The sequence below is a fragment of the Aulonocara stuartgranti genome (assembly GCF_965226115.1).
Source record: "Aulonocara stuartgranti genome assembly, chromosome: 23".
NCBI lineage: Eukaryota > Metazoa > Chordata > Actinopteri > Cichliformes > Cichlidae > Aulonocara > Aulonocara stuartgranti.
The window spans coordinates 38626111-38652414 of record NC_138958.1 but is presented as its reverse complement, the minus strand read 5'-3'; the positions used below and the strand labels follow the sequence as shown (position 1 = coordinate 38652414).

Sequence of the window (26304 nt, the reverse complement as noted above, 5' to 3'; positions counted from 1 at the left end):
GTCGTTAAGTGATGACGTGACGAATCCTACTTCCGGGCCTAAAGTAGTCTGCGTTTAATATGGCTTTTGTGTTGTTAACATGTTTAATGTTTTGTATTTTCTTCTATTTAATCTCAAAAAGCTCCTAAAACAGTCAGTGATCACTGTTGACCTCCCTCGGCTTTTATTACTGCTAATCATTTATTTAAGTTCAGTTTTTAAAACCTTAGGATGTAACTACAGCCCAGCCCATGCAGCAGTATATGAATGACTAACCTCGTATTGTGGATGGATTATCTCAGTTGTTCTCCTGGCTGAAGTTTGGTCCTTTTACAGCATCCTGCCATGCGATTACATTTGTTCCTGACCACCGAGAACACTCACGTTAACTTTTATCGAGTGGGAAAAAAGTTAGCTTGTTTATATTATGCTAACATAGCTGTGTCGCTAGCGGTCACGTGGCACATCATTATATACCAGCTAGCCAAACTTCAGTAACCCTACAAACGTCACTGCTGTTTAGTTTTCTGTCTTCATTTATGTTGGACGTAATAACAGAGCTGTACGTTTTAATTTGTTTCCAAAACCCCGCAGTCAGGACATGCTATATTGTATTTAGATGGAAGCTAGCGAGCTAACTCCCTGCTAACTTCTAACTCCGTTAAATGTCATAAATTCCATTTTCATGGATGCCTGGATGTTAAACTCAATTGTTACACCTGGTAGAGCAGAACGCTGATCATTTTATTAAAGATGAAAGACTTTAGACAGTTTTTCAACTCTCAGTAATGCCATAGTGATCGTTTGACCTGCAGCGGAGTTCAGGCCCAGACACGGCTAGTGACGTCAGACTTAACAACCGGATAGGCTCTGTGTATGTTAGCATGTAGTGTGCAAAAATCTAGAGGCAAAACTAATTTCCTTGTATTTGTCTAGAAAAATGGGAAACAGGTGCAGCAGTTTATTAAAGCATTGGCACTAAGGCAAAAACAGATCTAATGAGCTTGAAAGTGAATATTTGGTATAACCAATTTTTGTCTCCAACACAGCCTGAACACTCTTGGGTTACCTGACTTTCTGATGCTGTTCATAAGTTGCAGATAGTTTAGACATGCCACTGCCAGGTTCCTCTATTTTTTTAAGGACACACTGCACACCATCCTGAGAAATCCCAAGTTTCCAGCTAATCTCTCTTTGGGAATCACCTTGTTGTTTCAAACATACTATTTTGTAACACTTGTGTAAATGTGTTATCATTGACATTTTTCATAGATTTGGCTAAAATTTGAAAACGAATTACGCATTTTTTTCCACAGTCCGCTAATAACAACGTGCCTTTAAAAATGGCTCTTTGTCTGTTATGTATAAACACAACACTGGGTCATCCCTTCAGTTAGATGCTGTTTTAATACTTGAATGATTCATAGGTCAATGTTAAATAGGACTGTCTTTTTTTTTACATTTTAGAGAGTGAAGAACCAGCCAAAGTCTGGATCCTTGGAAGCAAAATATTTAAAAGAAAATGAGTGGTGATTCATGGGTTTACAGCGTTTAGGGTCACTTAGCTACAGTAAGAGAGGCTGAGAATCAGCTATTTGTACTTGTTTTCAGTGGATCCATCATTATTAAGCCCGCAGTGTGATTTTAAAGGGTTAAATGTTCTGATGCCTATGCAACTGCAAGGGTAGCCCATACGCAAAAATTAGGTCATTTAAATCACTCAATTATAGATGTTGACATTGCAGACGCATTGTATAGCTCTAATGCCGGGATCACAATTCCATGATATGAAATGTTTCCTAATCCTTCCTCCTCCCCTCTGCAATGGAGATCAAAAGAAATGCTAGAATTGCTTCCCATGGCACATTTGAAATGCTTTTCTGACAGTGTAATACCAAAGTCATTTACCCGGCTGCATTCGGCTTTCGCTATGAATTGCAGACATGTCGGGTTTTTTCTTATTTTGTTTGATGTGCCAGAGCCATGCTGAGAGTCGTCATTTAACTTATACCATGTGGCTGAAATGAAACACTGACACATGCCTTTGACTTAAATTAGTATTCCTGAGTCATGTTATTGAAGCCTGGAATTTTGCCCCGCACGTAACAGCTTTATGCTATCCATAACTGCGCTCCTTCACTGTCACAGCAAAGCTCTCTGAATGCTGTTTCCTGGTGGAATGGTTCAGTCTGATCTTGACAAGAGGAAAAAAAAAAAACTAGGAAAAAAAAGGTGGTTAGTATCACCCCCTGGTAGAAATAACTCCTATGCCAAACAGTTTCCTTTCAAAGCTAATCTTTTATTTGCATATTAAAGGCAATGCAAGATGCATGCAGAAACATAATCCTTAGCTGTCCTTGTGTTTTTTCAAGACCAGGCACTCTGTGCACAATAAAAAAAACAAACAAAAAAAAGCGACAGAGCCTCAGAGAGCGATGCAAACAGCGAAAAAAGGGGCTCTTTTCATGCCTATATCACATGCTTTTAAAACCGCTGAGGGTGGCATCCACATTAAACATTACAATCAGACCATATTTGAATTTCAATGTGGTGCAAGTGAAAGGTGTTTGAATTGGGTTGGGATACTTATATTTTGAAGTGCAGAGCATCGGGGCTGCAACTGGCACAGATGACTTGTCAAAAATCGCAAAAATCCCAGCTGTTTTTTTGTTTAATTTACATTTTCATTACACGACAGGTTGGGAGCAAATTTGACGCTTGAGTGGTTGCCTAAAAATGACCAACGCCGTCCCTTTAAGTGAATTGTTTTGGCAGGTGTGGAGAAATCGGAAAGATCTTGCAAATAAAAAAAATTAATACATGTTTAAAAGGGGGGGGGGGGGGGGGGGGTGTTAATCATCCAGCAAGCTATTTCATCCATTCCCCTTTCCTCATCTGTTTTGCTGATGGGAAACAACAGCGTCTCTGGTACTTATGTGAATGAACCCCCTCCCCCCCAAAACCCCCTCTTTTGTCTAACAGCAGCTAGCAGCCTTCACAGTTAAGCTACGGGCCTCATTACACACGCTCAGAGGGTAACACTTCAAGAATCAAACTTAATTGGCTTCCTCAACATTGTGTTTTTCTACAGCAATTTATTTTAAGTGTTTTTGATGTCAAATGATATACAGGGGGAAACTTGCATCTGAGGCTGAATGAAGCGGGAACTGTTTTATTACCCTGCGGCAAGATCACATGCATGAAACAGGCAGAGAGCTGAGGAGAATCTCTTTTTAATCTTGTTGTCGGAGAGCGAGACCGAGTGCAAGGATTTGCTGAGAGCGCAGCAACACTCGGGACTGTGAGGTCACGGCGTGCCGTGTTGCTTGGCTACTGCCAGGATGGAGATGCAACGCCCACTAACATCTGTAGTAATTCTCGGTTAGCAGACGACGCTAATAGAGATCTTTGGATACTGCGGGCTGCGTGCTGTGACAATAAAGGCTAAATCTTTGGCACAGCAACTGTCTCCAACCAGAAGTCTCGTATTGTTTTTGGCTTAAGAGGCTCCCTCGACGCGTCTTTCGTCTCTTTGACTTCTCAGTTCAGGGATTAGGAGCAAATTGTGTGCATTCCCACAACTGAAATTTCCCATGTTCCCTTTTTATTTGTGTTTCACACATTAATGGAGTCTAATCGTTTTGGGAGGCCGCTGGGGCTGTAAAAGCATTTCATGGTTTTCTGATCCACAGCTGAGATCTTCTCACATTTACAGAGCTACCCCTTTCTGTCACATAAAAGGATTTAAACGAAAAACACTTCTTGTAAATTATAGACGATGACGCCTGCCGCCACCTTTCCGATGCAGCACCTCTGTACGCATGTTTGTTTCATGAGCACATGGGGGAGGCTGTGCGGCGCCCCCGCTTTGCTGCGATTGGCTGACAAGAGAGTGGAGAGGCTTATTCCTGAGAGAAGCCTTGGAAATGACAGTGGAACTTAATTAATATGTAGAATTTATTGATCACTGCACTACGGGGAAATCATCTTCTACCATTTTTCGGGGCCCCGGAGGATCATAAATAAAAAGCTTTTAATATTTCAAGCATGTGCCACGTCAAACGTGAGCAGTAAACACGACAGGAAAATCTGCGACTGAACTCCTCTGTAAATCGTGCCAAATGAAATTACAAGGCATGTTTACGGGCAAGAGTTGAGCTCAATTTTTTTTAACAGAGTGGATTTTTTTGAAAGCAAATTTGCTACATCTTAATTCGAGTAGCGGAAACAATAGGTGTGGGATTAAAACACTTAGAGCCATCCTTTCCTATGGGCGGAATACCAGGTAATTCCCTGCTAATTAGAATAAAAATGCTATGCAGTAGGAAATGAATGGGACCTGCTTGTATCTTCAGAGTAAAGAACAGTAGTGAGAAAAGCAGCCAAGGCCTGGAGAATAGAGTCAGCCTGGTTTGTTTCCAAAACTCCTGCAGTGCGTCAGTCTCCTGCAACCAACAAAGGCATGCTCCTCGGCGAGTGAGCTTGCATCCTTTCTCCTTTCTATATAAAGGGGGGAAACTGAAAGCCCCAAACTTGGCAGGACTCCCTTGAGACCTGTAAGGATTCACTGTGCCTCTGCTTGTTGCAGAAATGGGTTGATTGTGCTTTGACCAATCCTAGTTTGACTAAAAAAAGACTGCAGGGAAAAAAAAGAGAGAACGTGTACAAAGAGAACAAGAGAGTAGTGTTTTTGTTCTTAGCTGTCACAGCTAAGGGTAGACTGAGCGGGGACTGAACGCAGTGAGAGAGGATGTGTTGAAACTTTGCAATAAAGAATCATTGAAAAAGGGCCACACGCTGAGTGCCTGGCTGACGCGAGGGAGCTTGACAGCCTCATCAAATGCAACGTTGTTGGGAGACTTCCTGCATTCACAAAACATCACCTCTCGAGCGACCGCGGCCTCATTGTGCAGGCGAGGGCTAATTAAAAATCGCCATTCATGCAGTTTCTTCCACAATGGAGAGACACTGAAGGCAGGAAAAGGCCACAAACTTCCCATCGTGTGACATTATCCTCCGTCTGCATTTTTTAAGGATAGTCCTAACAAGGAAATAATTGGTTTACAAGGTCAAAGGGGAACAGAAAATCAGTCACACCCTCGTACAGAGACAGGCAGTCTTTCTGCTTATCCCAGGTTTTTACTCAAAAATTAAGCTAAAGTTAGAAACGGTACTTCGGCTTCCTTCCAAAGTCAAAAGACATGCAGTTAGTGGGGTTAGGTTAACTACAGTGGGGCAAAAAAGTATTTAGTCAGCCACCGATTGTGCAAGTTCCCCCACTTAAAATGATGACAGAGGTCAGTAATTTGCACCAGAGGTACACTTCAACTGTGAGAGACAGAATGTGAAAAAAAAAATCCATGAATTCACATGGTAGGATTTGTAAAGAATTTATTCGTAAATCAGGGTGGAAAATAAGTATTTGGTCACCTCAAACAAGGAAAATCTCTGGCTCTCACAGACCTGTAACGTCTTCTGTAAGAAGCTTTTCTGTCCCCCACTCGTTACCTGTATGAATGGCACCTGTTTGAACTCATCATCTGTATAAAAGACACCTGTCCACAGCCTTTGTAAAGAATTTATTCGTAATTTATTCGATACCAATAGAGATTGGTATTGCTTATGATCAGCTAAACCTATTGGCTTGCTATTAAACTGTCTGGCTGTATTAAGCCTTAAGTATTGATATTAAATTTTTTTTTAATTGAGAAAAGTCAACACCCAGTACAGCTGTCACAATGTGGGAATCTCTTCTAGAGATCAGAAGAGTTTTTGTAAGTAAGGAATTTTTAAGATAACCTTGCCCTGTATTAGCTCAAATTCTTTTAGCCTCAGAGATTGACCCATGGTCTTGATATGCTATCTGAGTAATGTAAGTAAAGTTATCCTCACAAGGAAAATAGAGCCAGCACACTTAATTGCATAATAAAGGCATGAGCACTTCCAAGAGTAATTCCATTTACTGATTGTGGAAACAAATACCTATTACTCTGCTGAACAGTGGTCTATAATCCAACGTCTCAGTGAGTGTATGGGAAAGCTTTAGTCCCCCACACCATAAATCTTTCGCTTGATTTACTTGTCTTTCATCCCATTTCTTTAACAAAACCAAGTATTTCCCGAGAATGCCAACAGAAAGATACTGCAAAAAGTAATGCATTCTATAGATATAAAAGAAGAATATTAAGCATATGATATCTGTAGGTGTATGTGGTTTCTTCTGTAATAAAACATCAAATCAATGTTCAAATCAATGTTTAAATCTCTACAACAACTGTACAAAATGTTAAAACAGCAGGTAAAGTTTGACGCTGGAAAATGAAAAGAGACAGTGTTGCCATGCAAATCAGTGAACTCCCCTCAGAAGTCTGACTTAAGCGAGTTGCATCAGTCCAAAACAAATTTAGCGCTATAATCAATAGATGCACTCCAAGTGTCGCAACACTGAATTAAAGACGGTGGAAGGAAAAAGCACTGAGTGCCTCGAAGATTGCGAGGGTTGCGACAAGTGGATGCCAAAGTAGTAGTTTGTCAGATTTGCCTAAAAATCTGACAAACCCATTCGATTTTTTTTTTTTTACCCGGGGTGGTCCCACTCACTTCTGAAACCAATACAGCAGGCGTGTAATTTAAGGTTGAAGCACAGAATTTTGTCCCTGGTAGGAGGCACTGCTTTCCAATTAGACCTTCAAAAAGAAATCAGAGATGCTGCTGCTGCAGTAAGATAATCTTGCATGAGTAAAACAGGTCAGCCTTTCGTACTTGGGCTGAACCAGTGAACAAACTATAATGATGATTGCAGGATTACACACCAGCGTATTGGTTTAATTGTAATGTGACTCCCCGGTGATGCAGTCTGGCAAGATAGTCGCCAATCAAATGCAGCAACAGTCATTACTTTGTAGAGGTTGGCGAGACGTGGCAGAAGGCGGCTTTGCAAAATAATGGCACGGTGGTTGAAGTGAAAGCAGCACAGCTGATGTGAAGGAGAGAAACTAAAGAACTGCTTTTAATTGTGACCACCTATGAGCACAAACATGAAAAAAAGAAAATGAAATTCTGTTAAGATTACCGGATAGAGATACAGAAAAGGACTGACGCCAAGTGAGGGGGAGTACCTACATGGATTAATCATGCAGAGCAGCCCCAGGTTAAGCGTGTGATATTTTTGGGCACCGTCCCATCGCCGCCTTCGGGGCATTTGCATAAGAGACTACAGCTTCATTTCCCCCCGTGGCACAGCTTTGTGTGAGCCAAGCAGTCAAGGGGAATTAATATAATTTCCGGGACCATTGCTGTTCATGTCCAAATTGCCTTAACCTGATTACAAACTATATTTTATTTACTTTTTATTTTCACTGTTTTCTTTTTCTTCTTTGGGGAGTTTTATTTCTCTAAAGTCTTCTCTCCTAAACCAGGAAGCCAGATTTTCTTACATTAAGTAGTGTCCAGCCTTCTCCATGTTTAAATCCTCTTTTGGACTAAAGCTCATTATCATCCACACATATAATCTCTCAAATTGGTACCAAACGCCCCAGCTGTTAAAGTGGGCTGCATAATTTGCTAAGGGAGCCTGAAATGAATGTATTATCTTTCAGAGAGAAATATTAAAATGAAGATAATGCATTATATTGTATTTAATGTCAAATGCCTGCAGACAGTTGAGGTTCCAAGTCAGTGAACAGAGACAGGAAAGTACAACACAAAGGTGGGAAGAAAAATGAAAGCGTTAAACACGGAAATTGTATATTTGAAAATTTTAATCCCTCACTTTTAACCTCACCATTTCATTTACTCATTTGAGGATTTCCAAACCAATCATTTAGACAGCTTTCTGATTGCATGTACCTAATTTACTTCATGACTCACAGGTTCGGATTTTGTTAAGACTTAAGAGTTATGAGTGGAGTTATGATTGACAGGTGTGCAGACACGCACAGTTGTTGCCTTACCTTCCTTAATAATTGAACAATGAACTGGACTTCCCAACTTTATCAGTTTTATTTTAATGGAAATATCCATTATGGTTTTCTCTGCGGTAAATCCCACTCAGAGATGGCAATGCTCCAGTTTTAGTAAATTTCTTTCTTTTAATTGCTTCTTTCTTTTGCTCCCTTACTGTTACTAGTGTGAAATGTGTGGCCCAGATGGAGTCCCAGGGCAACCCACTGTGGGTCCCAGTACCAGAGGGAAATATAGGTCACATTAGGGTGAGGCATGCTGCGGGCCCACAGGGTGCCCATATTTCAAACCAGCACCAGGGCCGCTTGGGTCTGCACAGTGTGGCCCCACATGGTCACAAAGGGTATGCTGGGATATGGATGCAGTTTGCTAACCAAGGGTGTTAGCCATAGGTGGCAAACCACATCTCACCCAAATATGGTTACTTTTGATCTAAAAGCCTGTTGGCAGCAGCTAGCAGACCAAGTTTGAGACTTAAAATCCCCCCCAAAAAACACAACCCCAAAACAAAGCCAGTTGGTGATGACATAGTTTCAAATACCCATCATTTATTCACAGTCTATAACTTAGACACTTTTTGCAGTATTATAACGTTGTTGTTTTTTTTTACATAGGAACTATCTGAACTCTAGCAAACTATATCTGCCAACCAAGGAGCTTGCTATCATTACAGCTCAGCAGAGCGGGGGACTATTTGTCTTTACATCCAGTCACATTGCCATGAGCATGAGGCTGAGCAGGGGTAGATATGTGATTCTATCTGTACAGATGGCAGGTTTGTTTGGCAGGAAGAAAATAGCAACGACATGAACCTGCTCAGGATGCAGTTTGCTGATTTATTTATGTACCTATTTATTTTGGAGTGACTGGGTTCTAGTTTATGAAAGAGAGACTGATGCTAACTTTTTCAAATGTATTTTCTTAGTGCTGCACAAGGTGAGTGACATTTACTTCCGTTACATTCTGAAGAGAGGCTGACATGTCTACAATCCCAAACTGGGCAACTCACAGCAAAGGAAACTAGATGGATAAAAAAAAGTGCCACAGTTTAGAGGAAAAGTGTGAATTTTATCTGCCTGACTGACAGGTGTCTCACTGTATTAGCTCCACCTACACTTCCGCCCATTTCCCAAAGCTGGCTTTCGGTAAACCCGAATCCAATCACACCAGAGGCTTCATCAAATAAATCTGATACATCTTTGATCCACACACATCAGCTTTAAGGACTTCAACCTACAGCCACACATCATCACCAAGCTACAGCAGGCTACACCCTTCTCTGGCTTTTTCCCCCCTGCTGTGATGTTGTAACAGGTCAGAAACCAGGCCACGGACACACTATTCCTCCTATAAATCAGCTGACTGATTCTCATCCATCTCACAGGGAAGGCTGTGGCATGTGTTTCCAAAGCAAACCCCCCCCCAAAACTGGAACATATCCATAGTAACCCCAGCTGTCAAGAGGCCTATATCTGTCACACTTGTTGAGTAGCGTCGGTCTCTAGGCAGCGGGGGAGGGAAAACAACTCCATGTGGCAAACCAGTTTATTTCTAATAGCATGTGTGCGATCAATCTCCTCGTTATGAACGGGTGCTGCAGTGGAGGGAGTCATTCAGCATTTGTGACAGGTGTGCAGTATTGACCGAAGGGAAGATGAACAGCATGCGCGCGTGCGACTCTGTACGTGCGCTACGACAGAGAGACAAAGAGGCTGACAGCCTCAATTCTGACTTCCAGTTTTCAATCTTGGCTAAAACTTCTTTTCATGAAGCCGGTCGTATTGCTTTCCCGCCAATTATCACAGTGGGTACAGACGGCAAAGGTCACTTCACCCGTGCCCCTCAAAAATCTTGCTGGCACCTTTTTTCCATATTTAACATCCCGCAGTATGAATTACAAAGTCGAGGCGCCCGCCATGATTGAATTTGCACTGTGCGCCAACATCCCGTTAGGAATCACTGTCTTGTCCAATTAAGAGAGGCCTTGTTATTGGCCAAATTGTGAGTAGCCCCATTAATGTAGGGTGGGGGAGTCTATCCTTTAACTGCTTTAACTGACATATTAATGTTGACGTCCTCTCAGAGTTGCATGGCGCGTGGCGTGAAGACTGTAAATTTAATTGACTGTCAGGGTGTCCTTGATTCTTCCTGCTCCAAGCATGGAACCAAAAAGCGAGCAAAGTGAGAGAAAAATGCGTGCCATGGACTTGTATTTATCTGCCGCCATAAACAGCAAGGGGAGAGACAGATTATGAGCGGCCGCCATCTAATGGGAACCAAGGCCTTGTTGAGGTGCTGAGTTTTATTTACAGATACTCTTCAGACTGACACGCTGGACTCGACTATCCTTAATAATAATAAAAAAATAGAAAGCAGAAGTGGAGGAGCGTGTCAGTATTCAATTTCCAAATACGAACACATGTCGGAGGCCGTCTTTTTACATATGCACGACGCATTACATGATGCATTCGCAGTGAGCCAAGCGTTATGGGTAATATATTACTGGAATTACTGGGAGGCGGTGGAAAGGTAAGCATCATTCGTCAGGGGACTCATCAATGTCTGGCGAAAAAATGGGGACTAATGTCTGTGCAGCAGGGGGAAGGAGAGAGGCTAACTTTATCTCAATCAATGTCAACAAATATTATGGTGACTGTACAGCTGTCACCAGCGTCCATTGGGGGGGGACTAACAGTTTTTGTCAAGGTGGCGACGTCTGTAAACTAGAATGTGAAATTGAAATATTTCCAGCACTGCAACAAGTAAACTTTAATAGATGACACCACCAATCAGCAGCGAGAAAAACAGGTTGGAAAATGACAGTGACAGTGTTAATCTCCTGCCTCATAAGATATAAATCACAAACAATAAAAAGTCTGACAGTCTGTTTTTAAAATGCTTCCCAACTGTTTGTGCATCAATAGCGCACTTGAGCTTTATTCCCCGTCAAGACGGTGTATGAAAGACAAAAAACTGAGGTAAATATACGGCATTTTTTTCCTTTATTTGTTTTGTAATGGCAAGATGTGTGTGACTCCTCTGGTGGTAAAGGGTAATCGGACTATATAGAAGTCTATGAAAAAAATACCCCTGCATCTCACTTGATTTATGACTTAAGCATTTCCCTAATGATGTTATGGTCTGTCATGCTAGTTTTAAGTCTCTTTTTTTTTCATACAGCATGATGTCCATTTTGTAAATTATGGTCCCAGTTAGAATAAAATAGATGACAAAGCAGGACATCTACCTGGTTACCTAGCTACCTGTATGAAAGTCTTCAACCATACTTTATTTCTCTATTTTCTGCTATGACAAACACGTACAAACATAAATGGAAATACCGTATAAAGCAAAAACAGAGTTTGTACACTTCTAAAGAGGTTTAAAGTCAATATTTGGTATCATCGCCTCTATTCTTCATCACAGCCTGAACTCTGTTAGGCAGCCTTCTTGTCATGTCTTTAAGGAGTCTTCAGGAATAGTTCTCGAGGCTAATTGAAAGACATTTAAAGCTCTTCTTCGAATGTTTCTGCCTTTTGTTCTGTTCTCTGTCAAGACGATCTCACACTGCTTCAGTAATGTTGACGTCTGTGCTCTGGGGAGGACAATCCATGAACATTTGTTGGGTGTTTTTCTACCTAGACATTGGCAATGTCAATGACAATGATACTAACACATGTTAGTGTTAGTATCATTGTCATGATGAAAAATGAAGCTGTTGCCAATTAGATTCTTTCCAGAAGGTGCTGCATGGCGGATCCAAATCTAAACATACTTTCCTGCATTAATAATTTTAACAAATTCAACAAGATCTCCAATGACACTGACTGAAATACAGCCCCAAACCACGACCAAGCCTACACGCTATTTTATAGATGGTAGATACTCACTGTTGACCTCTCCGGACCTCCTCTGTAATGATGAATATTTGAACCAAAAATTTCAAATTTGGATTCATCACTCTCTAAAACCCGTTACCACATTTTTCAGTCCAGTTCTTGTGTAATTTGGCATACCTCAGCCTTTTCTCCAAGTTTTCCTTCTTTAAGAAAGGCTTCTTGACAGCCACCCTTCAGAGATCATTTCTGATGAGGCTTCAGTAAAAAGTAAAGCATCTTTCAGGTTCTCTGTCAAGTGGATTTTTTCCTATTTCTTTAGGACATGATTTTCATCTGATGTTGATGTTGTTTTTAGGCCTGACACTTTCTCTTTCGCCTTCTCCTTTTCCAGTTTTAGTGATTTAAACAACCAAACAAGAAAAACATTCTTCTTAAAATGATGAGATACATGGACTGGACTGAAAAGGAGCGGAAAAGCTGACAATTTCCATGGAAAAACTCTGAAAGACGCTCAAAAGGATTGGAAGGACTATTGCTCTAGACCACTTTTAATAATTACATGACAGTCTGGCTCCGTAGAAGTAAATTCAGTTAAATGAGGGGTCGCTCAAGACTGCAGGATTTGGGCTATTGTTAATTGAAGTCACTAAATATCACTTTCTGAGGTCTTTGATTACCACAGCATCGCAAATTGTCCCTGTTTTGATGCTTTGGTTGCATTAAAAGCTACTTTAATGGGTTGACTGTTCATTTTTTCCAGTGATGATTTTTTTAAGCCATTTTTTTTTATTAGCAAAACTAGAACCTCAGTTGGTAACAAATCAGTAGTTAACAGTGTGTTGGTTAAGCCTGTCTTTTCCATATAATATGGGTTTTTTTCCCTTCAAAAATAAAAGACAGCTCATGCAAGACTGTATTTGTTGGCCTGATTGCAGGTCCAGTTCACAAAGCAGCCAGTGTTTTATTTGCAGACATGTTAAACAGCTGAGATGCATTGCAGTAAATATCTCAAACAGATACACAAGCAAATAGGCCAACAGAAAGATAAAAGGACCCAGCAAAAGCCAGAGTGTAACACAGTAGTGGTGTTGCCAGTGAAACATTTTAGAAATCTCTTACTGTATTTAGGATGCATTCAACTTGTTTAGCTCCATTTGCAGTGCCCAGGTGCATGCTCTTTTATTCTGCTCTGCATTCAGGACCTCTGAAGCTCCTTTTCACTCTGATTGCAATCCATGTTCAGAGGTGAGAAGAAGAATAAATGCATAGGTATTACCTCAGAGAGGCTAAAGAGAGACCTTATGTGATCTTTCAAGTTTCTATTTCATATCAAATCAAAAATGGCTGTGCGCTGCATCGAAAGAGGACTCTTCTCCATTCAGCTCACCGACGAGTAACAAAACCTGCACTTTCAGGGATTCATCACACAGCTCTGCTGAGCAGCTATTGTATAGTACAGCAAAAGTGGCCAACAAGGGAGCTGATTGTGCATTTAAAACAATAACAGCAACACAACCCATTATTAGAAGGCACTTTTTTAATGACCAAGCACAGATCAGAAACTTTGATTACACAAATTGTCCAAAAATGACTTTCCAACTCATAATTTTGCTGTCTGTGCCAAATATTTATCAAAAGGCCTCCTAAATAATTTGTTTCTGCATTTTTCCTCCTTTAAATGTCAGCAATTGCTCTCAGAGCTAGAGTAATAAATGAAGACTTCTGGGCATAGTTCATTATTTAATGAGAAATGAATGAACAATTCTCAAATAAGTGATTTTCACCTGTTAGTGCCGGTGTCCGTACACACAATAGCCTCCAAGAAACAACCGTACAAGATGTTTCAAGTTAAAGAAACCTGACTCCAAAAAAATACCTTCAATGTTTACACCATGGATTGAACATCATCTCCTGAAAATACCGAACAGTGGAAGTGCATCCAGGAGTTGGGAGGGTTGGGGGTTTACTCCAACATCTATCTTGATATGCTGTATTAAGCAAAAATACACATAATTATTCTGTTCGCCCAACCATTCAGGCCATATCAGCATTCTAACAAAGAGGAACCACAGCAGAGGACAAACGCATACATTGTGCTACCTATGCATGCTGAGGATTAGTATGGCAGATATGCGGTGCATGTTTTTGCACCGTTCCACTCAGAGTACAAATGCAGACAAAGCATTACTCAGAGATGAGTGTTTGGAATTTAATAATGTACGGATGATAGCAGTGCACGTGTGCAGCGCTCTGCAGGTTTTGTGTGATTGTGTGACCCGGCAAAACAGCAGGCAAGTGCAACATCACGGAGTCTTCGTGCCTAAGGAAGTCAGTCAGGTTGTTGAATTTCACTTAATGGGCTGAAACAGTTTTCACAGTATACAGTAAAGCCCCATGCATTTGTCTTACTAGAGATTCAAACATTTGACTTATTGATTTTTCCTTTTTCCTTTAACTGTTCTGGTTTACACTAAATGTGGTGGTGGTGGTCAGAGGGCCCGGTGGCGCCAGTGTCCGGCAGCCTCGCCTCTGTCAGTGCGCCCCAGGGTGGCTGTGGCTACAATGTAGCTTGCCATCACCAGTGTGTGAATGTGTGTGTGAATGGGTGGATGACTGAATGTGTAAAGCGCTTTGGGGTCCTTAGGGACTAGTAACGACCATTTACCAGGCCAGGCCATTTAAATTGATGTATTTCCACATTTGAGCCAAAGCGTTTGGCAAGTAAAAGCTTTACAGCTGTAAAAGCCAACCAAAACTTGAATTGTTTGCAGGATTTTGACAGTATATAACACGTCCTCCACACGCCAGGACTTCTATCAAAGAAAAGCCATGCTGTGATTCAAGTTTTGGCTCTTGAATGAGAACATAAACCCAGATACTTTATGCAATAAACATGCAACATAAAAAAAGCAAACAAAAAAAATGTAAAAACAAACCCTCCACTAGATTTGTCTGAAACAAAAGAAACACCGATTAAAAAAAAACAAAAACAAAACACCTGCATCACTGGGATACTCACCTGCCCACTCCCGCTGCTTCTTTCTGTTCCATAAAAATGAAAGCAATGCAATTTCAAACTGGCTTTCATTGCCCAGAATCCCATTTTTACAATGGAGCTTTAACTTGCAACCAGTGTGGCTTCTAATAAAGCTGTGCAATCTAAAAGAAAAGGAACAAAAGCCAGAGGTCTGGCTCGAACGGGGTGTTCATTTATCAGTGGACACGTTTCAAATCCTTGCCCCAGGCAATGGCTCGTGAAGCATCCGAAGAGATGGCCCGTGGGGACTTCTGCTGGAAAAGCAGAAAGCACTTTGATGAACCTTGGGCCATCCCCGCACCTGCGTCCAATATGCATTGGTAAAAAGATATTAGATGCAAGCAGCTGTTGCAAAAAAAGAAAAGAAAAGACTGGCAGTACACTGCCTTATATATGCCAGTGTTGATATTTCTAGCTTGCATCTACATTTTTAATTACTCTTGAGATGGAGACATGAGACGCTCATGTAAACATCTGATTTTCTACAAAGGCCACAACTCCATGATTAGTCCATCAGGAAAAAAATACTCACCGATCATTGTTTCACTCACTATTAAACTGGCTTGTTTTAAGTGTGAGAATGCTAATATGTGGGACTTTCAGGCATGTACTTCTTTTCATATAATATTATAATATAACATGTTTCCTGTCTCCCTGGTGTGTATATAGCCCACATTGTTTCCCTTAGTTTTTTTGGTTTATTTTCTTTGTTCGTGTAATTTTCCAAACTGCCATCAAACATGCTGGCAGTCATTTAGCCAACATAAAAACTCTGTAACCAGCATGCCACCTGATGCATGATGCATCGCTTGATTTTGTCATCATCCTGGGTTTGTCTGGAATGTTAACTGTCATCACTTTAACAGGCTCGATGCAGCAATAGTGCATTTCCCATGCCTAGAAAAAGAAAGAACCAAGAACATTGGGTGTCTTCCTCTCACCAGCACATACTATTGAACTAAGCAGTGTTCATTGCATTGACTGGCTGTGCAACGGAAGGACACACTGAACGCAAACTGCAGCCTGCAGTGTTAAAAAGGGGATTTGATGTAAAGATTTTAGGTTAGATTATTAAAAACAAAACAGAGGGATCATAAAGACAGCTTTGAGCAAAAGAAGATTAAAGGTTATTTAGTATTTAGAGAAAAAAGGAGACCCCTTGGCTGCACTACTTCTGGCTTTTCCTGACTATATAACTCATGGATTGCACCACACCCATCTTTGAAGTTCACCTTTACTGAACCCAATACACATGTGTGACTGAATAATTGCACTGGCTGAATCTGTCTACAAAGTACAGATATATAAACACCCCCTACATCTCAAAACCAGCCTAGGTGGTATTTCCTGTTACAATATGTGCTTCCAGAGGCACACTGTGCCATGCTGACAGTAGGGCTGTGCCGTATTACATCAGCCACAATATTATCCTAATAATACTGGTATAAATTTTTATGTGATACAAGAATGTTGTTGTTGTAACATTGCTACAGTGCATTTACATTCTCTATTGCACACAACAACGAGACAAGCCCAAGCATGTCTGAGAGCAAGAGCCATGCGTTAGCCTCCAATTAGGGCTGTTCGATATAAAAACGTCTATCGTTTCATTTTACGCTATCGTTTGTTTCGTGGTGTCGCAAAATAAACTGTTTACGGCAATATTTTTTCATCGTTTTGATGGTCACTGTAGTGGCTATACTAATTTCTTAAAGTTCTCTCTTTCTCTTATATTTTATATAACCCCACTACGGACGGAGAAGCGACTGTTTTTATGTTTTTAGCAACAACGACGGTAACAGCATCGCGTGTCCGCTTGTTTATGTTCCACATAAACCTTTCAAAATAAACTGAATCACATGAAAGAGCAGATTATTTACGGATGAGAAGTAAAAAAGAGCCGCCAGGTGCTAAAAAATAAACCTTAGACTCAAACGTTAGAACAGGCTTTTCCCCGCAGCACGCCGTGTAATAAATACTCACAAAGAAAACGGCGGCTGTTACAACTTATGTCTAAAAATGTATCGTTTCATGCATCGGTTAAAACTAGAGATGGCACGATACCACTTTTTTATGTCCGATACCGATACCGATATCATAAATTTGGATATCTGCCGATACCGATATGAATCCGATATAGTGTTTTTTAATCAACAAAACTGTTTTTTAAAATATCTTGCTGCATTTTGCAAGTCTGCAAGTTCATACTCAAGTTTAAAACAACAACTACACTAAAGCTATTCTGTTATACCTGTATACAAAAAAAATATTTCATAGTTCAGCAATACTGATCAATCTAATAAACTTAGACCTACACCATCCTCCCTATTCTGGTATTTTAAAGAGTACTTAGCGTAAATATTAAGCAACCTAACTAATAGGGTTCCAACTCCCAGCAACAACAAAAATAAATAAATAAAAAATGGGGAACCACCCCTCACGCTCCACCTCATGATGCTTAATCAACGTAATCAACCTTAATTTGATGCAGTGTGAAAAAAAATGCACAGAAATCAATTATTTTTCAAGAAATATTAAATAGATTCAACATCTTTCTTCAACAAAATTGCAGACTGCACAGATGGTACCTTCCCAAAGGAAAATGTACTATAGCTTACTAGGGTATATATATTAGACTTAATAGTCACTATATACAGTAATTGACTTCTATTCATTTTACATCAAATTAAAACTTTGGGTGTCAGATAATTATTTATTAAAAGCTAGACATTTTAAATGAGAATAAGAAAGAAAAGTATGTCTTTGTGCCCCCTTTTCCCAGCTAATGCCCTATCGGCCCCCCTGGCTAAACTTTGCTAGATCCGCCCCTGCACAGTTACCAGCCGTCAGCTACTAGAAAAAGATCCTGGTGTAGAAAGTAATATTAAATAAATTGTAACAACAGCTTATCAAGCTTAAACGTGCTGCTGTTGTTCAGCCGCTGGTTTGCTCTTTCTGGCGCAAAGTGGACCAAAAACAAACAAGAGAGACTCACGACAGAAAAGCCGATCAGCTGATCATTAGCAGTTTCACGATTGAAGTAGCAGCCGGAGAGCGAGAGGCAGTCGCTCGTTAAGCTTAACGTGGGAATGCTTTACAAACATTCAGAGATGGACTTACACACTTGCTTTACTTCTCTCGGGGATAACTTTGTCGGAGATGAAATGCCAGGTTGCTAGCGAAGCTCCAAATGCTATCCAGACCACCGACAGGTCCCGCATGCCACAGCTGCTCTATCACGTGATGCATACTGCTCCGACGTTCTGAGGCGAGTTACGGCGTGTTGCAAGTTTTGTGAGGTGCTTTCGTGATATTTAATGGATCGGATTACATTTTTTATTTTTCTCCGATATCCGATCCAGTAATTTAGGTCAGTATCGGACCGATACCGATACGTAATATCGGATCGGTCCATCTCTAGTTAAAACACTCGACTCCAAGTACACGACACGCAGCTGGAAACACTTCCCGCAAGACGAGCTGCCCGAGATTCACAGAATTTACAGAAAATGTTACATTTTTGTGATTTATATCGTTATCGGACGATAGAATTCTTATATCGGGATATGAGATTTTGGTCATATCGCACAGCCCTACCTCCAGTGATGATTTACTACCTATAAAAGGAGCTACCTCAACAATCTCCAACATAGCTGTTCCCACCAAAGGTGAAAACAACAAACTTGTTTCACCATTTGAGGAAAAACATAGAGTACAACCAGGCTACAAGGGCATAGACAGTAAGTAGCTGGTAATTTGAGACACAAATGCAAAACTAGCACTGGCTAGTTGGGCTCCATATGACAGGAAGAGCAAATGGTAGATGGAAATTACTGATGTGGTTGCAGCAGGTAAAAGCAGGGCTTTAAGCAAGCCAAGTTACAACATCACAGGTAGAAAACTTTTTTCAGTTTTATTATGTGAAAATACTCCTTAAGCGTTGAAAGGTTATGTTAACTTCAATGATTCTTAAACAAAATTAAGTAGTTATGTTACACTTTTACTACCTAGGTTACTTTTGTGCCTACATTTGGTTTATGTTGTAGCTGGATATAATCCTGTGTCACTACTATTGCAGTGTAATGCAACTGCTGCCTGCACCTTGTTTCAGTAGATTCCAATTAGGTAGTATTAGATCAGTGACAGTCACACATCGGAAAAGAGGGATGGAAAATGCCCCTCATTTATTTACTTATAAATGCTGCTGTTTGCAGCCTGCAAGGATCGATAAAACGTTCAGTATTTTTTTTCCTGTAATGACTTCTTGAAATACCATGATATATTTTTGAAGCTATATTGCTCACTTCTAATTGAGACGTACAAACACACACAGCTAGCCATACCACATGTTTGCAGCTGGTAACAAAGTATGATGACTACTCTCCAAATGCCATAGTGTGGGACCATGTGATTTCGCTCTATTACAGCAAACACTGAGCCTTGGTGAAGTTTTGGTAGGTTCAAGGAAATATCTGCAAATTAATGTGGTTGTTGTAGGTACTGTTGGATATGGAGTAATGTTAAAACTATTTACATATGCAGCATTGTGCAAAAGTCTTGAGCCAATATCATTTCTTTATATTTTACTAGCAAAACGTGAATTAGGTATAGTGACTTTTTGAAACGTGCAAGCATAAATGGAAATACAACACATAAGACAAAATCAGAGTTTGGAGAATTCCAATGAGCAATCAAATTCAAATCATAGTTGATATATGGTATGACCGCTTTTATTCTTCAGCACAACTCTCATAGGCAGCTTTCCAGTCGTTTCTTAAAGCAGTTCTCCAGGCTTCTTGAAGGACATTCAAAACTCTTTAGATTTCGGCTGCCTTTTGCTCTGTTTTCTGATGTTCAAGATGATCTTCCACTACTGTTGAGGTCCAGGCTCTGTGGAGGCCAATCCACCCACAACACCACTGGCTTTCTGAAGACCCAAACCATGACAGTGCCTCCACCGTGTTTTCCAGATGGCTGTCTCTCTTTCCTGACCTCCTCTGTACACATTGAAATTTCTGTTTTAAACTGTTGTCAAATTTGGATTTCATGAGATCTGTTGACTCTCTTTCAGTCCAGTTCTTGTGTAATTTGCCATAAATCAACCTTTTCTCCCAGTTTCCCTTAAGAATGGCTTCTTGACAGCCACCCTTCCACTGAGACCATTTCTGACGAGACTTCTGCAAAAGTGCAGGACCTCTCCGGCCCTATACCAGGCTTTGCTGAATAAAAAGACTATTTTATGTCTGCCATAATGTTACTGTATGTTTGGCATTTAGCAGAGATTCAGGTAAAGGAACTGGGAAACATTATACGTTTTGTGACAGGCAGAAAGTGCCCAACACTGCAATTTATGTGTAGATACAGTGTTGTATTCCTGTGAAAATGGTCAGGACTAAACTGACAATTAGTGTAAAAGCAGCAAACATCCAAAGAACAACTTTGAAAGACCTTCAGAAAGCTCAAACTATTGTTCAAGGCCACTTTTTTAAAATTATGAGCCTGGGTCCTTGGAAGCGTGAGGTGGCTCACGACTTTTGCACAATACTCCGTACAGAGATGAGACTTACCTGAGCCTCTCTTCGACACAACTTTCAGGCAGTGGACCACAACAGCATGAAGCAGGATCAGAAGAGGGATGGGAGCTTTCATTTTTTTTTATCAGTCCTACAAAGAAAGAAAAGCATGTGTTATAACTCCATACTGAGGCAAGCTGTGAATGTGCTGAAACCATCCAAGAAAAATAAAAGACAATGATTTTGGCAGAAGATGTTTCCTTAAAAAAAAAAAAAAAAAAAGAAAAGAAAAAGGTCCTGAGCCAATAATTACAGAGTTTCTATCAGCCTTAAGGTCAGTTGGAAAAAAATCAGCATCTCTATGTGCAAATTTTGTTTATCTGCTTCTGCTTTATTTATATTAGCACCTCTTCAGGGACTTATTGTATAATCAGGGCAATGCTGTTAATGAAATGTCAAGACGCATCTCTATCAAGCCAAACCAGGCTTTTCTGCTTTGTCAACTACCTTCAACACTCATCCCCCTTTACTTGCAACCAAAATAACACAATCAGGCGCCTGCTCAGATCTGGGTATCTCTCTGTGAGCACAAATGTTCGGAAATGCTCTGTGAGAAGTGGATAACAGTGAATCTGGCTTAATATATTGAAAACTCCTTAAATTGTAGCTTGTAGTGACACTAATTGCGGTGATAATGGGGATAAGATGGCATTTCAATCGATGCCAGTCAAACGCAGTAGGTTTAAAGCTATTACACTCCAATTACGAATTCCTGCCTGAATCCATGTGTGTGCTAGAATGATGAACTTAAACACTCAATTAACTGTCATTATGATGTATGTATTATGGGATATTTTAATGTAATATGCAAGACAGGTCTGTTTCCTAATAAAGAAAAGAAATGTATCTTTGCATTAAAGACAACGACTGCCCCAAACCATCTCTGCGCTTACTCGGGTCCCCTGCAATACACAGGAGTATGCTGAAAATGATGGATTGACGAACACACAGGGATTCTTTGATTTATTAGTGAGATGATAAAGTACACCTTCAAGCCAATTTAATCTAAGATAAAACAGATGGGCCCAAAGTTCGCTGCAGTTAATAGTGTTTATTCAGACTTTGCCAGCAGCTACAAACATTCCTCAGCAATACACTTGGTTCTAAAATTCCTCCATAGGCTACAAGGGTCCTTCAAATGGCATTTCAGTCAGGACAAAGATGCTTCACATTGAAGCCTGAAAAGCTGTATCAGAAAGCCTTTTTGGAGAAACTCTGAACAGTCACAATAACTCTTGAGAAATTCGGAGGCATGCGAAACTGGGCAGCAGCCAAATATGGCGACATTGCTGCGTTCCCTCTTGTCAAAGGCTTATTGTCATCGGCTCTTGCTTTCTGCAACCAATGCCACCTCAGAAAAGCTACACGTCACTACAGAAAAATCTTATCTTTTTAATTAGTTTTCCATGGTGGGTGCAAGTCTGCAACATTAGCACAAAACCTGTGGCCCCTTTCTTTGGTTTGAACACAGAGGAAGTAACTGAATCACCAGTTCTGTTCTGTGTCCCTGCGGCTAACAGTGATATCCAAGACTGTAAAAATCAAAGAGAGCACCACTGAAAAGGTTAAGAAAGTGCACTCGTGATGTGCTGTAATTAATTTTGTTGGTACTGACTATACTGATGAGGAAAATACAGTAATGCTCTTATTCTCTTGGGGTGTAAATATAGCTTTGCCAAAATAGGAACAAATGATGGGTTTAAATATACAGAAGAATCAGGTAGTGGGAGGAAATTGGCTCCATAATTCAAGTTTCACAAAGCTGTTGTTGAAGATACTGGTCTATTTTTTCATAGGAACTTGAGAAATATATGATCCAAGTGTACAGACATGCAACAGTAAGGTATCGTGGTATGATATTACAAAAATGGATAAAAGCGAAGAGACAAAATAGGATATGCAATGCCAGCTTTATCCTCCAAAATTAAATAAATAAATTCAGCACTGCATTCAGTGTTTTATCATTAAAATATATTTTAAAACTAGTTTATTTTTTTAGGGTGTGATGTGGACTATATAGAGCAAAGTTAGTTTGGATTATTGACATTTGAGCCTTTATTGATGGTGAACTTCAAGGGGTGTTGAAAAGTCTTACAGTCTGAGAGAAGAAGCTGCCCCGCCGTCAGCAGACTCTTGCATCTCCTGCCAGAAGAGCAGCAGGGTAAACAGACTCAGTCTGGACCAAATGATGTCCTGTTCTGTGGGCTCTGTGTATGCAGTGAGTCTTCCCAGTGCTGAACATAGATGCAACACCAGTGTTTTGTAAGGAATCCTCCATACAGTGCTGATAAAACTTTGCTTATGTTGTTCCAAGTCAAAGTTTTTGAATTGTGAAAAAACCTTGTGCACACTGTACTAACAGTTTGGGCCATACATTTAGGATAATGGCAGATCCTTTGTAATTTTCCTTTTGTATACTACCACAGTGAATTTTAAGTCAGAAAATCAAGATGTGATTAAAGCACAGAATTTCAGCTCTATTTCCAGGGGTTTAACAAAAGTATTAAAATAGAAATTTAGATATTACATCCATTTTTATACACAGTGTGTCCAGTTACTGATTAGTCCCTGAAAATAGGAAGACTAACATAAATTTAAATATAGGAATATAAGGTACTTTTCTTAAACCCTCTGGAATGAGTGACTCCTTGAACTCTAGAAGCCATGGAGTAAATACTGTGTTTCCTCCCTTGAGATGCTCTGTGGGGCCTTTAATGCAGCCACCGTAAGTTGGTACACGTTTGTGACTTTCTGCCTTCAGTTTTGTCTTCAGAGTAAGCGTGCTCTATTGGGTTCAGATTAAGGACATCGAAGAATGTCCCATTTCTTTGTCTTGAAAAACTCTTTGGTTGCTTTTGCACTATGCTTTGGCTTATTATCCATCCAGAGTACAGCCCTGTAGACTTCAGAATATATCCTGCTACTTCAATCAGCATTCACATCATCAATAAACACTAGTGATCCAGTTTCACAGGCCCATGCTGTAACATTGTCTCCACCATGTTTAACCGATGATGCGATATGATTTATGAGCTCTCTCTATACTTTTCTCTGCCCATCTGTCTGGTACAAATTAGTCTTGGTCTCTCCAAAGTATACTTTTCACAGCTGTGCAGGCTCTTTCAGATGTTTTCTGGCAAACTCTTATTTGTCATTCTTGTTCGTGAGTGTAGTCAATGGTTTGCACCTTGTTGTAAACCCTTTGTGGCTACATTCATGAAGATATCTCTTGATTGCAGACACTGAATTTGCCTTAACTTGACTTACTTTGATGTGGTGAAGAAGATTTTCTTAACCAAGGAAAGAATTTGTGATCACCCACTTTAGTTTTCATTCGTTGGACCACATATTGCCAGTTTAAAAAAATAAAAATAAAAATCCAAGCCCATAAAACTGCATGTCAATCAATTTTCTGGTTACTGCTGAAACCCCTTGAATTGAAGCTGAAGGTCTGCACTTCAATCACATCAATGATTTCAACTCCACTGTAATGTTATACAGAGGAATAATTACAAATGCTGTGCCACTGTCCAAAAACACATGGACCTGACTGTATGATGTGGGCCTGTGGCTGTCAATCCTATCAATCGTGGGTGTGGTTGTCCTGAATTCAACTGCAGAAGGCAGCCCTTAGTTGAGCTTGTAAAAAAAATGTTTGCGGAGTAAGTGGTTGCTATTTTGTGCCAACATGAAAAACAGAATTCCGTTCACTTCGGGCATATTTGAGCATCAGGTGAAACTTTTGAGCGTTTTGTGAACAATTGTGAAACGTCATGCAAAAAGCACAAAATATATTAATTCGGCATACAAGCTGATGCATTCATCTGGCAGCCAGGTTTTCTTGTGTTTGCAATCCATCATTTCTCACTGAGGTTGGTGTTTGAAGCTTTTTTTATGGCTGCAGTCGACTTTGAACAGCTTGCTTTTTTTGTTTAACAAGATATCTCTCTAACCCTAAATATCCTATCATCTTCCTCCTCCCAGCATGATCGGTTAATTATAACAACACTCTGTGGTTACTCCTTTTTTATCGGTCTGTCCAATAGAAAGCATAGATTTGCCACAGTTCAAGCAGTCCATAGTTTCAAAATTGATTGCACTGATTACTCGAGTATTGAGTAGACTGGCATGAAAGCCAATGAAAGTGATCTGATTGCTGGTGGCAGACAGGGCTTGTAGCCAGCAGGAATGTTTGACTGCACTCATACCCGACAAGTCCAAGAAAAAATATAATTAAGTTAGACTTGTGTTGTCTAACTTTCATGCTCTGGGTCTGATGTTGCTGGAGTATGTTTAAGAAGATGGCCACATACTCAAGGGCTTATTGAGGTCAAACACCCAAGTTGTTATCAGTAACCATGAAACGCGTTTCGATGTATTATTGTCGCTATCGTCTTACTTCTTGGCACATGGTTATGAGCCATTGAGAAGGGAAAGATTCAGTGCAGCTGTCGAACTGTCAGAAATATGATCAGAAACACAATAGAGTGGAAAGAAGAGATATCCTCCTTCAAGAAATGAATGGATACTAGATGTCCAAGAAAAATATGAAATTGTTTTTTGGGGTTTTTTAAATCCTCCCTCAAAAATCCCCCTGTGAAAGCTTGTCCTGTCAAACATTTCACAGTGTATCATCCTTTAAAGAGAAGCTCATCCAAAAGGTGCTGTCACCTGCCTCTCATTCCTTGATTGTTTTTTTCCTCAAGCCTCCACTTTCGTCTTTACCCTGACAGTGCTTCCTTCTCAGTGGATCCATCCAAAATTCAATTATTTTTGAGGAGGGTTCAGGAAGAGAGATGGGGCACTCTCTCAACACTCTCGGGGTTCAGAGTTAGCCCCAAGGAATGCATCTCAGAGTCACGCGCAAACAGTTTCGGAAATCTATGACCGAGACTTTAACGCTTTAGTACAGCTCGCCAGATGGACTTTGAGATGATGATTTATACGGATCTCTAATTTTATATCTCTCTTGCTCTGTCACACACTTTTGGGAGTTCACATTGAGGGTCCCCTTTCCTTCTTCCTCAGCCATATCTGATGTTTCTTGATGACGTTCGTTTCTCTGTTACCCGGGAAACCAATGGGAACTAACAGGAAGAAGCAATTACGGACAAATTCGGATGACATAAATTCTTGTCCCGGTTATTGGGTAAAGATTTCAGATCTGTGGGCTGGAGCTTTGATTGAACTGAAGTGTAAAACTTGGACTCTTTGTCTGTGTTTGTTCATCCATTGCTGAGCGTTTCATCCTGGATTCAAACCTTGGCTCAGTCTGACGGCCATGTGTGTCAAAATTATACAATCATTACTCTTTTTCACAGGAATGCTGACTGGCAATTTTAAAGTGAAAGTCTGTCTGGTAGTTTATTTAAAACTGCCAAAGTGAAAGTCATGAAATGTGGTGCAGATTTAGACCACAGGCAAAGACATACTTCGTTATAACTTGGTGTGCATTCTTTCTTTTAAAATGACAAAATTTGTAAACTGGTCAAAGGATTTTAAGCATGGAGTTGCCAGGCAGGAGGAAAAGGGGAATACCTCTAGACATAGGGTGAGATGGAGACAGATGATCCGCTTTGGTGACCTCTACGGGGAGAAGCCAAAAGAAGCAGAAAATAAGGCACTGGTCTTGGCAGAGGATGTGCTCTCCGAGGCTTCTTGTAGTTCTCAAAAATTTTTACAAATAATACAATCGTTTAAAGGTAAAAAAAAAAATGCAGGATCTAATTTTAACTTTGTTCTTACCAAGGTCACTACGGGTGATTTGATTCACATAATGCCAAAAAGAAAAAAAATTCCCAAACATAACATGTGCTTACTCATTATGGACATACAGCCTCACTGCCTCTAGCCGTTACCCCTCTGTCCCCTACCTCCACTCGATAAATTGATATCTACTCTGCTTGGTGAGTTA

The 26304-nt window shown here is 40.3% G+C and overlaps 1 protein-coding gene and 1 long non-coding RNA gene across 3 annotated transcripts in view; both read right to left on the bottom strand.

Moving 5' to 3' along the window:
* The window catches only part of LOC309701084 (interleukin-1 receptor accessory protein-like 1-B), a 343032-nt gene that overhangs the window by 293615 nt on the left and 23113 nt on the right, over nucleotides 1-26304 (bottom strand). For both annotated transcript variants that reach the window (XM_082525081.1, XM_082525082.1), the window contains exon 2: nucleotides 20385-20481. In XM_082525081.1, the coding sequence (XP_082381207.1) occupies nucleotides 20385-20466 (82 nt within the window). In that variant the 5' untranslated portion in view covers nucleotides 20467-20481. The remainder of the gene's footprint in view (nucleotides 1-20384; nucleotides 20482-26304) is intronic.
* On the bottom strand, nucleotides 13472-18289 carry LOC309701118. The gene is made up of 3 exons (XR_014274879.1): nucleotides 17938-18289; nucleotides 14800-15068; nucleotides 13472-13768 (listed from the first exon to the last, which is right to left on the bottom strand). It is a non-coding gene; the product is annotated as an uncharacterized lncRNA (long non-coding RNA).